This window comes from Chiloscyllium plagiosum, unplaced genomic scaffold (assembly GCF_037043375.1).
Source record: "Chiloscyllium plagiosum isolate Xiang-an unplaced genomic scaffold, Cpla_swu_hap1 HiC_scaffold_16, whole genome shotgun sequence".
Lineage (NCBI taxonomy): Eukaryota > Metazoa > Chordata > Chondrichthyes > Orectolobiformes > Hemiscylliidae > Chiloscyllium > Chiloscyllium plagiosum.
The window spans coordinates 24,590,176-24,605,312 of NW_028270154.1; the positions used below are offsets into that span (position 1 = coordinate 24,590,176).

The 15,137-nt window shown below is 39.6% G+C and overlaps 1 protein-coding gene across 20 annotated transcripts in view; it reads left to right on the forward strand.

Moving 5' to 3' along the window:
- LOC122556528 (teneurin-2-like) overlaps positions 1 to 15,137 on the forward strand; it is a 2,772,576-nt gene that overhangs the window by 2,257,283 nt on the left and 500,156 nt on the right. The window contains exon 2 of one of the 20 annotated variants that reach the window (XM_087995228.1): positions 12,209 to 12,310. The exons of the other annotated variants lie outside the window; for them this stretch is intronic. Within the exon in view, the coding sequence (XP_087851354.1) occupies positions 12,209 to 12,310 (102 nt within the window). The remainder of the gene's footprint in view (positions 1 to 12,208; positions 12,311 to 15,137) is intronic. 20 annotated transcript variants of the gene reach the window in all.

Below are 15,137 nucleotides of genomic sequence, written 5' to 3' on the forward strand. Positions count from 1 at the left end.
TAACACAATGTCCTCAGATAACAATATATTGGCAAGATAATCTCTATTAATAATGTTGGTTGGGGGATAAAAATTGGATGGGATACTAATGAGAACTGTCCCCCTGCTCTTATTCAAAATAGTACCTGGAGATCTATCTTCCAAAGAGGGCAAACAGGACCTCCACTTCACATCTCATCTGAAAGGCAACACCTCTGAGAGAGTAACACAACATTACTGCTGCAGTCGAGCACTGACCTATATTTTATGTTCATGTCCCAAGAGTGAAGTTTGAACCCTCAGATCTTGAATTAAAAATGATGGTTCTCCTGCAGAGCCACAGCCAACATCAAATGATGAGTATTAGCAGAACTATTCAAGAACCTTTCTTCACCTGAGGATCAGGATCAATACCTTTGGAAATAGACCATTTGAGATGATATTACATCAAACACATTAGAAGCATGCCAATTTTCACCTCTGAACCATGCTAAATATACAAACAAATATGTGTTTCAAAAAGCTATATTTTGAAAAGCATAAAAAGTAATGAACTTTTTTTTACATTTGATCATTACATCAATTTGAAGAAATTGGAACTTATATAAACTAAGCCAACAATTATGAAAGTTATTTATCCTTGAGTGACATTGCTAAACAACAAAGCCATCTAAACACCAGTGCGCCTCAGAACTTTTGACAGATATGCATGAAGATTTAAAAATAACACACAGATGGAAGATATGAGTTACCAACTGTAATCTAATTGAGGACATTCAAAGTTATATATGTGAAATTTTCTATTCAGGACTTCAATTAGTGTCTTAATCCACAAGCATCAGGTTTGTGCAATTTATGAGGACATATGATAAATTAAAGATTTTGACCAAAACTGATTCCTCTGGTAGCCCAACACACCATCTCCTCGGCTCACAGCCTCACTCCTGATGAAGGGCTTTTGCCAGAGAGGTTGATTCTCCTGCTCCTCAATGCTGCTTGACCTGCTGTGCTTTTCCAGCACCACACTCTCGACTCTAATCTGCAGCATCTGCAGTCCTCTGGTGGCCCAACACTTTAATGATGATATCACTGAATTTTACATGTCTCCAGTTTGTATGGTCATGTTTCTCTTTCTGCCATCTCTCCAGAAATTTATCAACTTTTCAACTTTAGCTTCTTCCCAACACCAGTTTTAATTTGGTTTTTCAGTAATTCACGTTTGACTCTGGACTGTCCTGCTGGTTAAGTTTGAAGTAATGAGTTTTATTTGTTCAGTACCTTTTATTAAATTTCACAGAAGTTCCCCTTAAACTATGTTAATTCTGCATTTTACTAGTTGCATTGCAGGAGAATGAGGGCGAGTCCTTTGTCAACCCTTTCACCGACTAGTCTACAGTCCATTATTTTCAAGGTACTCCTGCACTATATTCTCCGTTTACTTTCAGTTCTTTCCATAAAACAAGTCATGGATGGGGAATATTTAATTTCCTGACAAATAATCCTGGCATGCAGCAGTACCTTCTGCAGTAGAAACAGAAAATGTGTTTTTTTTTAATGGCAATATCAGCAAATTTGTTAATAGTCAGCCTTTAACAAACATAAATTCCCATAAACAAATAAAAATGTCATATGAAATATTCAGAAGTTAATAGTTTGTGAAGATTATTTTTGAAAAGTTAAATCTCAAAATTGATCTTCAAGACAGATTAATTGGATTTCTAGTGGTAAAGATGTGAATAACTGCAAAAATGAATTGATCTGTGATAAACAATCTCTTTATAATCTCAAGAAGATTATTCTGGCGATGAGTACTCTGATTTGCAAGTGTTGCTAATCACAATTAGTTCTGTCTATGGGCAGTTCTTAATAGAACTGGTGTTTATTTGCAAGTGGTCAACTTAAGACCCTTGCACTCACCTGGTGTGAAATGAAGATTTACAGCAGACATGGAGTTAGGTGAGAGATTCAAGCTAAAAAGGTAGAGCAAATATGTGCTATATATGGAGGCAGCTTGTAAGGTTTTGCTCAGTAGTCAATTCCTTGTATCTGTTAGCAGGAAGGGAATGGACAAGGATCTGAGAGTATAGCTTGAGGAGAGTGGGTGTGAAGTGGAATGATTCTATGGCAAGATTACTTTCTGACTTGCACAGAGCTGCTACACTGATCAAAAAGATCAAATACAAGACCATGGTTTTTGAAGAGATTCAATCGAGTATTTTATAAAATTATTGAAGGATACAAAAGACAGTGAAATTAATTATTTTATTGCCAAACATATATAATTGTTCAACTGTTCCTTTGAAAAGCAAGAGATTTTGATTTGCAAAATAAGAAGATTACAAGGTTTTCTTAAAGCAATTTGTGAGGACCTAGTGCCCAACTCATGTATTCATCTGATAAGTTTCCATATGATATTGGCCATGTCCACAATGACCATCAGCATTTCTCTCCTTATCGAGAGACTATTTTGGCTATATAGATTGACAAGCACCACTGTCCATGAGTTGTAGAGCAAGTAAGGAGACAGGCCTCCATGAATTACAACAGTTTTCAAACACAAAGCATATAATAAATGTCAGTGTGTGAATAATTGCTGGAAGGAATGCATTAATACACAAAATTGTGAGAATGTCTTGTCACTAGGAAGCCAAGTTACAGAATTGCAAAATGATGCTCAGATGTTTATTATTTTTAATAATATGCAGATCTGATTATATTGGAGTTTTGTTTACAGTGATAATCTGTCATTGACGTGCCAAAGGTATGGTGTTTCTTGCAGCTGGTATCATGCTGACATTAAGGAGCAATTCCATTCAGCCATTGCACACTGAAATTCCCAGTGAAAAATGTGATCCACAATCACTGGAGGATTTTTGAAATTTAGAGAACCACTACCTTCAAAACTTCTTCAGCAAATATTTGCTCAATGTTTACCAAATACTGCTGCACCTTGACAGAAATGGTATTGAGACGTGTCACTGCATTACAAGTACATCATTACAGTGAAAATGACAAGCACGTTTTCCTTTGTTCTTCCTGTCCTGCAACTAAGCTGTCACTTTTCCAATCTTCAGCAGATTACTGGAAAATAAGACTTCTGTTCGTACAGATTATGGATACGTGGTAGCTATTCCAATTCTGTAATCTAATAAAGGCGATTCCAGTTGTGCAGTGGATAGCTAGGATCATGTTACAATCTGTAATCTGATTGAGGGGTTCAGGTGCAATCATATCTTGGTTGAGTTTTGAGATGGGATCCAATCCTTGAAATTGCTTTAGGGTGCCTACTGTTTGTTTTTAAAGACACAGACACACACATATACTGCAAATTCAGTGCACCCATATCCTGATCCAATCTTTGCCCTTTTGCAGCATTTATTTATTATTTTATTTCATTTACATAAACAAATCTGAATACCCAAAGTCCCATAATATTTCCATTTACTTCGATACCTGTATAACTCACTCATGATGATTTTGATATTAAATCAGTAGCTTATGTCAGTTAAGCTTGACCAGAAGGTCGAAGGAAATTTGGGAATCTTTTGTAACATCTAAAATATTTCTAATGGTAAGGATGGTTTTTTGTTGCCTTGGACTGTTTCATTTAAATAGTATCAGATTAAAAACTGTAAATGGCACTCGCAATCGCCAGTTAAATTTAGCATGGACAATTGCCATGTAACACACATTGGCAGGAAGAATGAGCATCAGACATGTAACGTTGATACTATAGCATACATGAAGGTGAAAGAGCCTCTTGAAAGAATGATAAATGTGGTGTTTAACACGTAAGATTGTTGGCAAATATCAAGAACAAAATGTATTGCTTACGAAATTATATTGCCAGATTCTCATGCTTGTTTTCAAGTTTTTCCTCTGCTTCACCCTTCGTTATTTCTGTAACCTTTACCAGCCCGACAGACACGACTGTCGATTTCTATGCTGCTCCAATTCTGGCTTTTCTTTCATTGCTCCACTGTTGGCTGTCATGCCTCAGTTGCCTGGATGCTGAGCTCCAGAATTTCATCTCTGTATGTCTCCACTTTTTAACTTCTCACTTCTTAAAATCTGTGTCTATGATCAAGCTTTTGCTCACATATGTGTTAAATTTTGTTTTAAAATAATCTCAAGCACAGAATATTTTAGTATGTTAAGTATACTATCCATACATATTTGTAATCTATATATGTACATACGCAAGTTATTTTTTTGATGGTGTGGGGAAACAGAGAGCATCATAATAAGCCTGTACAATGATGGGTTCCATGATATGTCCAGATTTTGTCACCAAGGGGTATTTGAGATAGGGACAAAGCACAGGGAAGAGTCAAATAAAAACAAACCTCTGTAGATGCTGGAAATCTGAAACAAACAGAGAATTCTGAAGAGAGAAACAAAAATCTCTGCAGGCCTGGCAGCATCTTTGAAGTGAGAAACAGTTAATGTTTCAATTCCAATATGACGCTTCTCTGGAAGAGATAGTGAACTGCTTGTTTGCGACCAGCACAGGCTCAATGGGCTGAAGGGTGTTTTTTTGTGCTGCAGACATCCATGACTCTGACTCTATGAATCTGAGATAGGTGACCTGGTTTCAAATCTCACAGCGCTGAACAGTTTGATGAGAAAATATCTACAAGTTGCTTTTGAAACATAACTTCTCTCCAACAGTAAGGACAAACTTATTCATGTCTCCTGTGGGACATTGGTAGTGTCCCTAACTCTGAATGAGGAGGCCTATTTCTTTCATCACAGAAATGGAATAATGACTAGATTCATGCTGTGCCTCACTGATGTTCAACAGAGTCTCAGGAATTACAATGTCCAGACACACTCATCCACACAATCGATCAATTGTATGGTATTATGGAAATTAAACATTATTAAAAAGAGACACTTAGTTGGGACTTTTCGTCTTACATGATTTTAAATATTTAATCAGGGCTCCTCAAATGCCTTGTGATGTGTAGCTAAGTCAAATTAACTTTGTAAATGGTGAAAGTAAAAGGATCAACAGTTATTGCCTAAACTAACAACACAATGATTTATATTGTGTTGCTAATGTTGTGATTTTTCATAAGATGCATCAGAAGAACAATGTCAAAGAAAACTTCACTTTTAACCATCTAAGGTAACAGTTAAGTCAGATGGACAAAAGCTTAGTCCAAGTAGTGGATTTTAAGCAGTCTAAAAAGAGTAAAGAGATGGAGAAGCATAGACATTTCAGATTTTAGGATCCGATCGACTGATAACATTGGAGAAACGGAAATTGTTGGGAGTCTCAAAGAGGCCAGAACTTGATGATCACAGCTATCTGCAGTTTGCAGAACTGGTGGAGGTTCTAGAGGTAGAAAGGTATGAAATCAGGATTGGTGATTGAAGACACGGATGAGAGTTTTTAAGTTGAAGTGTCACTTAATGAGGAGTCTGTCTCAGTCAGTCAGTGCAGGGATGGCTGTCAGGGCTTGGTGCGAGTTTGGATATAGACAGCAGTGTTTTAAATTGATGGATGTTGAAAATGAGAGGCAAATCTGGAGTGTATTAAAATGCTAACTCTGAACTTTGCGACAGACCCTTAGTCCACATGCCATATCTCACAATGTACAGTGGCAAATGCCCTCATGGTATAAAACATATTTGATGTGAGACAAAACAGCAAAAGCAAAGGTATGGTTGAGGGTTTTAAAAACAGATGAATTAAGCTCAAACTGACTGAGGTAGAGCAGACTGAGGCAATGTTGTGGAGATAGAAATAGTTGGTCTTAGTAATGCTATAAAGATATAGTCACAGGATCGCCTTGCAAGTCACCAAGATCATGCATGTTGTCTAAAGTAATAACTCAGAAAAAGCTCATATTGAAATTGCATTAGTTTCATCCAATCTGATGATGTCACACAGTCTTTGGTTGGAAACAGTGAGTGGATGTAATTTTTACATTTCCCAAGAGGCTCACTAATTATGCCCGATACAGTATGAACAAAGGACGATTGGTATCAGTGAACTATCTGAACAACCCCTAACCTGGTGCAATATACTGGCAGAGTTGGCAGATACAACAAGATGCAAGCAGTGACAATCAAAACAGTGCCACACCAAAAATTCTGCTTGATCCTCAAACAGTGCCTGTGGACAAGGATGGACTTTATAGTTAGGTAATGGATTTTATGGTGGACACTAAAGATAATAGCTTTGAAAGGTATTTTTTTTAATCACTCTCCTGAACTTACATCTCATTTTAAATTGGAGTTCACTCTCATCATTACCTCCACAAATGGAAGATGCAGTAGTATTCATTCTACTAAAACTTTTCAGAATTTAAAACATACTCCTAATGTACTAGTTACAGTTTTCCATGTTTGCTACATCCTGAATCTATTCTGTGTGTTTTTACAAGCCTAATATTCTTTCTTTGCTGGATTTTGGATTGGATACTGCAACAATGTAAATGTTAACCATCTGGACTAACTAACCAAATACTGATCTTACTAATCTTATATTAGCCCTTAACATAACCAATGTGATAAAGGAAGTATTCCAGAGAATACTACATTTTATTTGTTTAACAAAATCCTAACTTTTTAAACATCCTCCACAAATGTTATGCAAACTTATTTCTACGTTGTTAATACCAACATGGACAATGTTTTTTGTTGTACTGCCTCTTTCTTTGGAGGATCTGCCACTTGTGGTAGATGTTCTTTTCCAGGCATCAGTGTGGCAGCATAATATGTAGGACTCCCAACAAATTTGCTGTCTTTTCCACCAACTAAAGCATCTCCCATTGCTATCATTCTTTTTTGAAATATAGCCTCCATAGTGCTCATTGATCCTCAGTAGTGCCTTGCTCCATGTTTCCACGACCATTTCATTTTTGTGTCAATATTGCAAATTATCTTAAATTTTCTAACTGTATCTAACTTTTGAATAGTCATGGTTTCTTTCTTTCTCTTCCTCTTTCTCTCTCATGCTTTCTCTCTTTCTCACGTTCTCTCTCTTCCCCCTCCCTCCCCATTGCTCTATCCCTCCTTCCCTCTTTTTTTTTCTCTCCCCCCACTTCTGCAAAGGCCTCACATCTTTCTACATTGTTCCTTTGGAGCACAGAGATCAAATGGTCCAAAGATTCAAATTTCTGATACTTAGTTTAACTGCAGCAGCACATTCATACTGAAAATCCACAATGACCCATTTATCGCATTCCACATAGAATCACACTTTACCTATTGACTTTGCACTATTAATTATTTCAATTTCACCTCTATCCTGAAGATCCTTTCAGCCTGTTCTCCCGCAGAGGCTAACTGTAACATTCTTCTGGCCTCTTCCAGCTTGTGGCCCGAGGCAACTTCTATTTTATCTGCAACACTACTGAATAACTGCAATTGTATGTGGTTAACAACAGAGAGCTCAACAACTGGCACAATAAAAATAGCGTAGTTGAAGATGCTTTCTTATATTTCCCCAGTAGCTGATCCACCAGACAGTGAGGACTGCAGCTGCTGGAGATCAGAGTCGAGAGTGCGGTGCTGGAAAAGCACAGCAGGTAAGGCAGTATCCGAGGAGCAGGAGAATCAACATTTCTGGCAAAAGCCCTTCATCAGGAATGAGGCTTGTGAGCCCGGAGGCTGAGAGATAAATGGGAGGGGGTGGGGCTGCGGAGAAGGTAGCTGAGAGTGCAATAGGATCTTGGAGGTGGCAAAAATGGTTATAGGTTGGAAAGGAGGGTGGAGCAGATAGGTGGGAAGGAAGATGGATAGGTCATGAGGGCAGTGCTGAGTTGGGGGGTTGGATCTGGGATAAGGTGGCAGAAGAGCAAATGAGGAAACTGGTGAAGTCCACATTGATGCCGTGTGGTTGGAGGGTCCCAAGGCAGAACATGATGCATTCTTCCTCCAGGCATCTGGTGGTTAGGCTGTGGCAATGGAGGAGGCCCAGGACCTGCATGTCCTAGGCAGAGTGGGAGGGAGAGTTGAAGTGTTTGGCCACGGGATGATTAGCTTGGTTGGTGCAGGTGTCCCGGAGATGTTCTCTGAAGCATTCTACAAGTAGGCGTCCTGTCTCCCAATGTAGAGGAGACTGAACGGATACAATAAATGACATGTGTGGAAGTGCAGGTAAAACTCTGGATATGAAAATTGTATTTTCAAGCCCTTTTAAATAAAAGGCAGTCTTGTTTATGTGGAGTATTTGGTGAACCTGTTTTGTCAAACTCAGTGGGTTGAATTTGCTGGAAATGTAGCAATTTTGTCGTTCAGAGCTATTACTTTGCTGTGAGAGCAGCTTGCCTTTCAGGTAAATGGTCCAGAAGGCAATAAGCAGCTGGATCGACCATCCAACTAGGGACAATGGCCAGTTGACAGGAAGGGAGAATCAATCGTGTACCTGCAGTGAAAACAGAAATTGCTGGAAATACGCATCAAGTAGTTTGGCAGCATCTGTGGAGAGAGGAACAGACTTAACGTTTCAGGTCCAGGAACTTTCTTCAGTCCACCAGCTGCCTTCACAGTGGTTGGACTGTCAGTGTGCTATTGAGGTGAAAGCCTCAAGAGAGGGCAGAGTGAAATGGCTATGAGAAAAAACTCCAAGAAACAGAAGCTACCTCTGTGTTCCAAGCATTGTCACCAAGAGCTGCTGTTGCAATGGCAAGCCTCCACTCCCAGATGGCCTTCAGCTTTCTGTTTGCACCATTGCACAATGTGGTTGCATTTTAATTTTGTCACACTTTGTAGATCATCTTCTCTGAGTAGCCAAGTTTCTGACAGAGTGTGATGCCCATGTGATATATCAGACATGCCCTTGGACCAGCTACATTGGCTTCCTGGACAGAAGCCACCTCAAAGGAATGTAGGAGAAGTGGGGAACATATCGGGGAAACAGTACAATCGGGTAGAATTTTGCACAGTCATTGAGAATCTGGGCCGTTCAGAAAATGGCAGACATGAGACTGAACCTGATTCCTGGTGTCTCCGATTTCCACCAGTGTAAGGTAAAGCTGCTGTAGGCCAAAAGCCCATGTTCTGCTTTCCTGACCTAACTAGCTCGAAAGCCATCTTAAAGTTGCAGAGTCAGAGTCATACAGCATTGAAATAGGTGTTTAGGCTCATCAAGTCTATGCTGAGCAACAAACACCAAAATACATTTATCCCATTTATCTGTAAATGGTCCATATGCCTCCTATGTTCTGGCATTTTAATTACTCATCAGATACTTCTTAAATGTTGCAAGAGTATTTGCCTCCACCATCCTCTGAGACAGCACGTTCAATATATCTACCACCTTCTGAAAGAAAAAGATCATTCTTGCATTTCCTCTAAATGACTCACCTTAAACCTATACTCTGTGGTCTTCAACACATCTAGGAGATAGTGAGGACTGCAAATGCTGGATAAGATTCGATAAAGTGTGGTGCTGGAAAAAGCACAGCAGGTCAGGCAACATCTGAGGAGCAAGAAACTCAATGTTTCAGGCATAACCCTTCATCAGTACTGGAGAGGGGAATGGGGGCTGAGAAATAAATAGGGGGAGGGGAGAGGGGCTAGGGGAAAGGTAATTAAGAAGATAATAAGTGGGCAAAGATAGGAGGTGATTGTGGGAGGTCGGTGGGACGTGTGGAGCAGATAGTTGGGAAGGAAGATAGACAGGTAGGTCAGGTCAAGAGGGCGGTGCCAAATCTGAGGTTTGGATCTGGAATACATTGGGGCAGTGAGGGTTGGGGACGTTTGAGAGGAGATTTGGAAACTGATGAATTCAATGATGAAGCTGTGTGTTTGTAGGGTCCTGAGGCAGAACATGATGTGTTCCTCCACCAGTTTGTGGGTGGCCTTGGTTAGATGGTGGAGGAGGCCCAGAATGGACATGTCAAGGGGGGAGTGGGAGGGGAGTTGAAATGACTGGCGACAAGAAGGTGGGGTTGGTTGATGCGTACAGACCAGAGATGTTCCCTGAACCATTCTGCGAGTTTGCACTCGGTCTCTTTGATGTAGAGGAGACATATCTACCATGGGAAAAGATTCTCTTGATCTACTCTGTCTATACCTCTCACTTTTGTATGCCTCAATCAGATCTCCCTCAGCCTTCTCTGCTCCATGGAAAACAAACAGTCGCTCCACATATCTGGGACTTTTCATCGCAGGCAACATCCTGTTGAATCTCCTTTCCACCCTCTCCAATGCAATCACATCTTTCCAATAATAAAGCCACTAGACCTGCACACTGCAGCCTAACCAATGTTGTATAACCAGCATTTTGCAGCTCACTGCAATTTTTGTGCTGTCGGAAAAACTGTTAAAAGAGTCTCATTTTGTGAGCATGTCCATGCTAAGGTCTACTTCTCCATTTGCTCTCCACGGCCCTTTGTTATTCCATGCCAAACAATACCCACACCATAGCTACTCATATCTTCCATGTCAATCCATGGCACTTCAATAAGCAAACATCCAGTGTGAACTCTTTAAGAAATAAATCTAACCCAGATTCAGTGGCTTACTCCTGAATTAACTTTTGCAAAATCACCAATAATATACTAGTAGAAGTCAACAGCAATGACACCAAGAAATGTTCATTCTTTCAAATTCAATTCAACTTGCTATGGAGATCCAATTCAGATACACAGTTTGGGTTCTACCAGATCTACTCAGGTGGTAGCTCATAATAAGTTTATTCCAGACATTGGCATAAGAGCTGAATGCCAGAGGACAGATGTGAATAACTGCCGAGAGCATCAAGTCTGCATTGAGCCAAGAATGCAGACAATGGATCTTAACAATACTAAAATCATTTAGCAATAATAACCATTTTCAACCTTTTCTTTGTCTTCAATCACATTGTCATTTGAGTCCCTTAATTGCCAACAAGCTGTCAGTTGTGGAAGCTTAACAGTACCTTGAAGAAAAAAAAGTCTGCTTGAGCAACACATCTGCCATTGAACTTAGCTATCCATTCCTTCACTGCTGTCATAGTGCACTTATCAAGGAAGATACACTGCAGAAAATGATCAAGCTTTATTTTGTACCTCTGATGATTCTTGCAGCCACTGGCACTGAGAAGGTGAAAATGCAGTAATGTCAAGGCAACCCTATCAAGTCTAAATTCCCCCCGGAGCAGGGATCAAGGTGTGACCAATCATAATTCCCCCCCCCCCCCCCCCCCCATAGATCAGCAGTGGGGTTGGAGATTTTCTCTATATTTATTTGTCACTTGGATAACACAGTAATCGTATGTCTATCTTTACTGGCAACGTATACACAAAGTTAAGAAACACAGTGAATAATGTGGATGGAACAGAAAGTTGCAAATGGACATTAACAACAGAACTATGACTGACATAGTCTGGAAAAGTGGGAAACTCGGTTAAGATCTATGAGTGGTAGATCAGAGTATTTTGTAAATGGTGAGAATCTAGAGATTGTAGATGAGCAGGGAAAGCTCAGGATCCAAAAAGAAAAAGTACTGAAGCTCGTGGACAAAGGCTGAAGAAATGTCCAGTTCGATATGGCCAAACTGGATTACAAAGTGGTGCGTATTTTGCACAGCTGTGCAAAGATCTAGTTCTGTTGTATCTGAGGCTGAATTGTGTACACCCATTCCCTGCACTGCCAGCTAAAATGCTGTGCTGGAGGGAAACTACTCAGAGGACCACTGGTTGACCTGCAGCTATTTAACAACTGATTCACCAGTAATAGACTGGAAGTGGGATTTCCACACCCTGACATTGTGTGAGGCCTTCAGAACCCTAGAGCAGCCCTATGACTGTGTCCAAGCTGCATATTACTGAGCGTAAAAGACTCAGTGTGGGCAAAATTAGAATACTTGAGTGTCTAGAAAGCAAATGGATTACAGGTAGAAGATAAATAAGACTGCAACTAGTCTAACTCTGAGTCGGAACCTGCTCTCTCTATGATTAATATTTGTAGTAATATTCAATAAGAAAGAAGAATAAATAATGTTACTTTGAAGTCCAGACCTGAAGGTTGTGCTTAACTTTGTTTTTATCCCTGACCATTCTGTCACAAATCCAAAAATCAGAGGATGGTGTTAGCTATATGATGAAAGATTTAGAAAGAGGAAACAAAATCAGAGCTTGCTGGAAATGCTCTGCAAGTCTGGCAGTATCTGTGCAGCGAAAGCAGAGTTAATGTTTTGGGTCCAGTAACTCTTCCTCAGAACTGTTCTGAGGCTGCCAGACAAGATGAGCTTTTCCAGCAATTTCTGTTTTTGTTTGTTTTTATTCAGAAAGAGGAAATCCTGCATCTGAGGGAGCAGCCAGCCACTCCGAGACTGGGAGCTGTCCAGCACTTCAGGTCCAAGATGGATACCGCTGGGTCCAAGATTTGGGTAAGTGTTTGAGGGCTTCACCGGGGACAAGCTGGCAGACCTCGGTGAAGAGAGTGAGGGGCTGGGGCTTCAAAGGGCAATGTGAGAATACCAATCTGGTGAGCTGGAGTAAAATCTTAGAGGTGCCTGAAATATCCATGCACGTCACCAGTGTGTGCAAGGAAACATACTGGGCTGTCTGCTTGCCATGGGCTTCTTTCACCATCTGTTAAATCTCAGTGGTGAAATTAATTGCCCAGTTAGGACTTTCATTATGCCCACTGGCAAGGCAGGCTGCAATGTGCCACCTCTGTTTCTGCTACAGTTCTGGTACGGGCAGCAATAAGCAGCAGACAGACTACCCTCTGTATATAATTAATCCCTCAATCTTCAAACCCATCACTGGGAAAGTTAAAATCTTGCCTCTCAATTAGCATATTCAGCCCTCAGCATTACATCTCAGGAAAGACACACTGTCCTTGGAAAGGTGCAGCGTAGATTTGGAGATAAGTGTTAAAGTCTAAGGATGAAAATTGAAGAAAAATGATTTTTCTTCTGGTCCAAAACAATAAGCTACCCTGTCCTTTAAGACAATTCTATCACCATTCAATCAGTCCGTGTCTGATCTACATCTCAACTCTATTCATCTATCTTTTCGCCATGTCCATTGAACTCAATTTCAAAAAGGTCACCACATTCCTGAGTTTATTTATAAGGGAGCAATTTCCACATTTATATAATCCTTCACATGAAAATTGCTTCCTTCATTCTTAAAGGAGTCCGCTGTAATTTTTTGTGACTCCTTATTCTGGATTGCCCACCAGGAAAAAATATATTATCCTGTTGAATCCCTTAATCACTTTAAATAACTTAGTTAGATCATTAGACCTTTTCAACTCAAGGAAGAGCAACTGTTCAAACAGCTTTTACTCATTATTTGACCCATTCAGCTCATATTGCCCTGACAATGAGCTTATTGCACTATTCAAACATCAACTTTGCCCTGGAGTATTGTAGTCCTGCTTGACTTGAGTGTCAATGATCAAATCTGTCACAAAGGATTGATTCCTTCAAATTGGCAGTGCCAAATTCAGTAATTCAGAAGCCAGTTCAGACTCTCCTTACATACTATTTCTCAAGACTGCCCTTACTCTGCGACAGACCATTTTGCAATGTCCAGACGTATTTTCTCTTCATTCCTGTTTTCACCAGTTATCAGGATGTGAAAGGCACAACATCATGCAAATTATTTTTCTTCATGTACAGGGGTATTGTCTTCCAGCATAGGAGGTGCTTTAGCCCTCATTTGCTTTTATTTTTATGCTAGAAAGCAGTGTTTTTTAAAATCATTGGGATCTGTTTTGATATTGCGTCAATAGGTCCAGCCCTTTGCACTTATGTAATTGCCACTCATTTCTTTAAGCTATCCGTGAATACTGATGGAGAATCACCAATTTCAGCCAGCCGCCCTCTAACATTTTATTGCATCTCTTCCAAGTAAACCAGTGGGTGACCTACACTCTAATGTTTTGCACATGTTAAAGGAGTGACACTGGCCCAATCTTCTTACAACCAGATTGCATTCTATTTTATAGTTGCTTCTCAAACAGTATTAGGCACATTATGGAGACAACCTTTGGCAACTTAGGATCAGAATTTATTTGGATCAGATCTATATTTCAAATGTGTGAACATTATAAAGGAATAGTAAGAAAGCACATCTTCTGGAACTTTCCAGACTCAAGTTCTAATTCCATGTGGTTTGATGTTATGACTTTGTTCCTTATGCACTTTTACTGATATGATTCTTACAGTAAAGATATAGTTAACCTTTTAATATAAATACCCTAGAGTGGGAGTCACATGCACCTCTGTGCTTGTGGAGAGTATTGTTCTAATATGTTGTTAAAAATCTCTTTTGCTGTGTAATCAACTTTGGAAGAAAATAAAATGCTGGTGTTTAGCTCACTTTCAGTCAATTCATAACAGCATTCCAAACTAGGGATAACTTTGATCTCAGAACAAAAATATGATCTTTAGTGAATTTGGCTACATCCAAGGTTAGTTAAAAAAGCAAACGTTGAGCTAAAGATAAATTTAGTATTGTTTAATGACACTTATAATTACAAGATGTGAATGGGGTGTTGATAGCTTCAACATTAAACTATTAACACCTCCAGCTAAGCATTAGCAACACAATAGATATTCGTTTTGTTAACAAACCTGAAGTGTTAGACTTGATTTACATGCATGAAAATTCTATTCACAGAAATTTCAGTCAGCAAGTTTTTCTACTGTGGGAAGTAGGACAAGAAAATGTAATAATTTTGGTTTTCAGTTCAAAAGCATGTACAGTATTCAGAGGTTTGTTTCTTCATTTGTGCAATACGTTGCTGGCAAGGTAAGCATTTATTGTCCATCCCTAATTGTCCTTGAGAAGGTGGTAGTGCACTGGCTCTTTGAACTGCTGCAGTCCATCTGGTTGAATTGAATTGAATTGAATTTATTGTCACGTGTACCGAGGCACAGTGAAAAGCTTTGTCTTGCAAGCAATACAGACAGATCATGTAGTTAAGTAGCATAGGTAGGAAATAATAGGTAAACAGTGGTAAAAACAAAAATACAGGTACAGGCAAATGTTAAGAATTTGTGAGTCCATTCAGTATTCTAACAGCAGTAGGGTAGAAACTGTTGCGAAACCGGCAGGTGCATGTGTTCTAAACCTACAATTTGTTACAGAGGATTTTCTAGGATTTAATCATTGCAACAGTGAAGAAAAGATGATGTACTTTCAAGTCAGAATGGAGGGGAATTCAGAGATGGTGTGGTTCCCATTTGACTACACCTA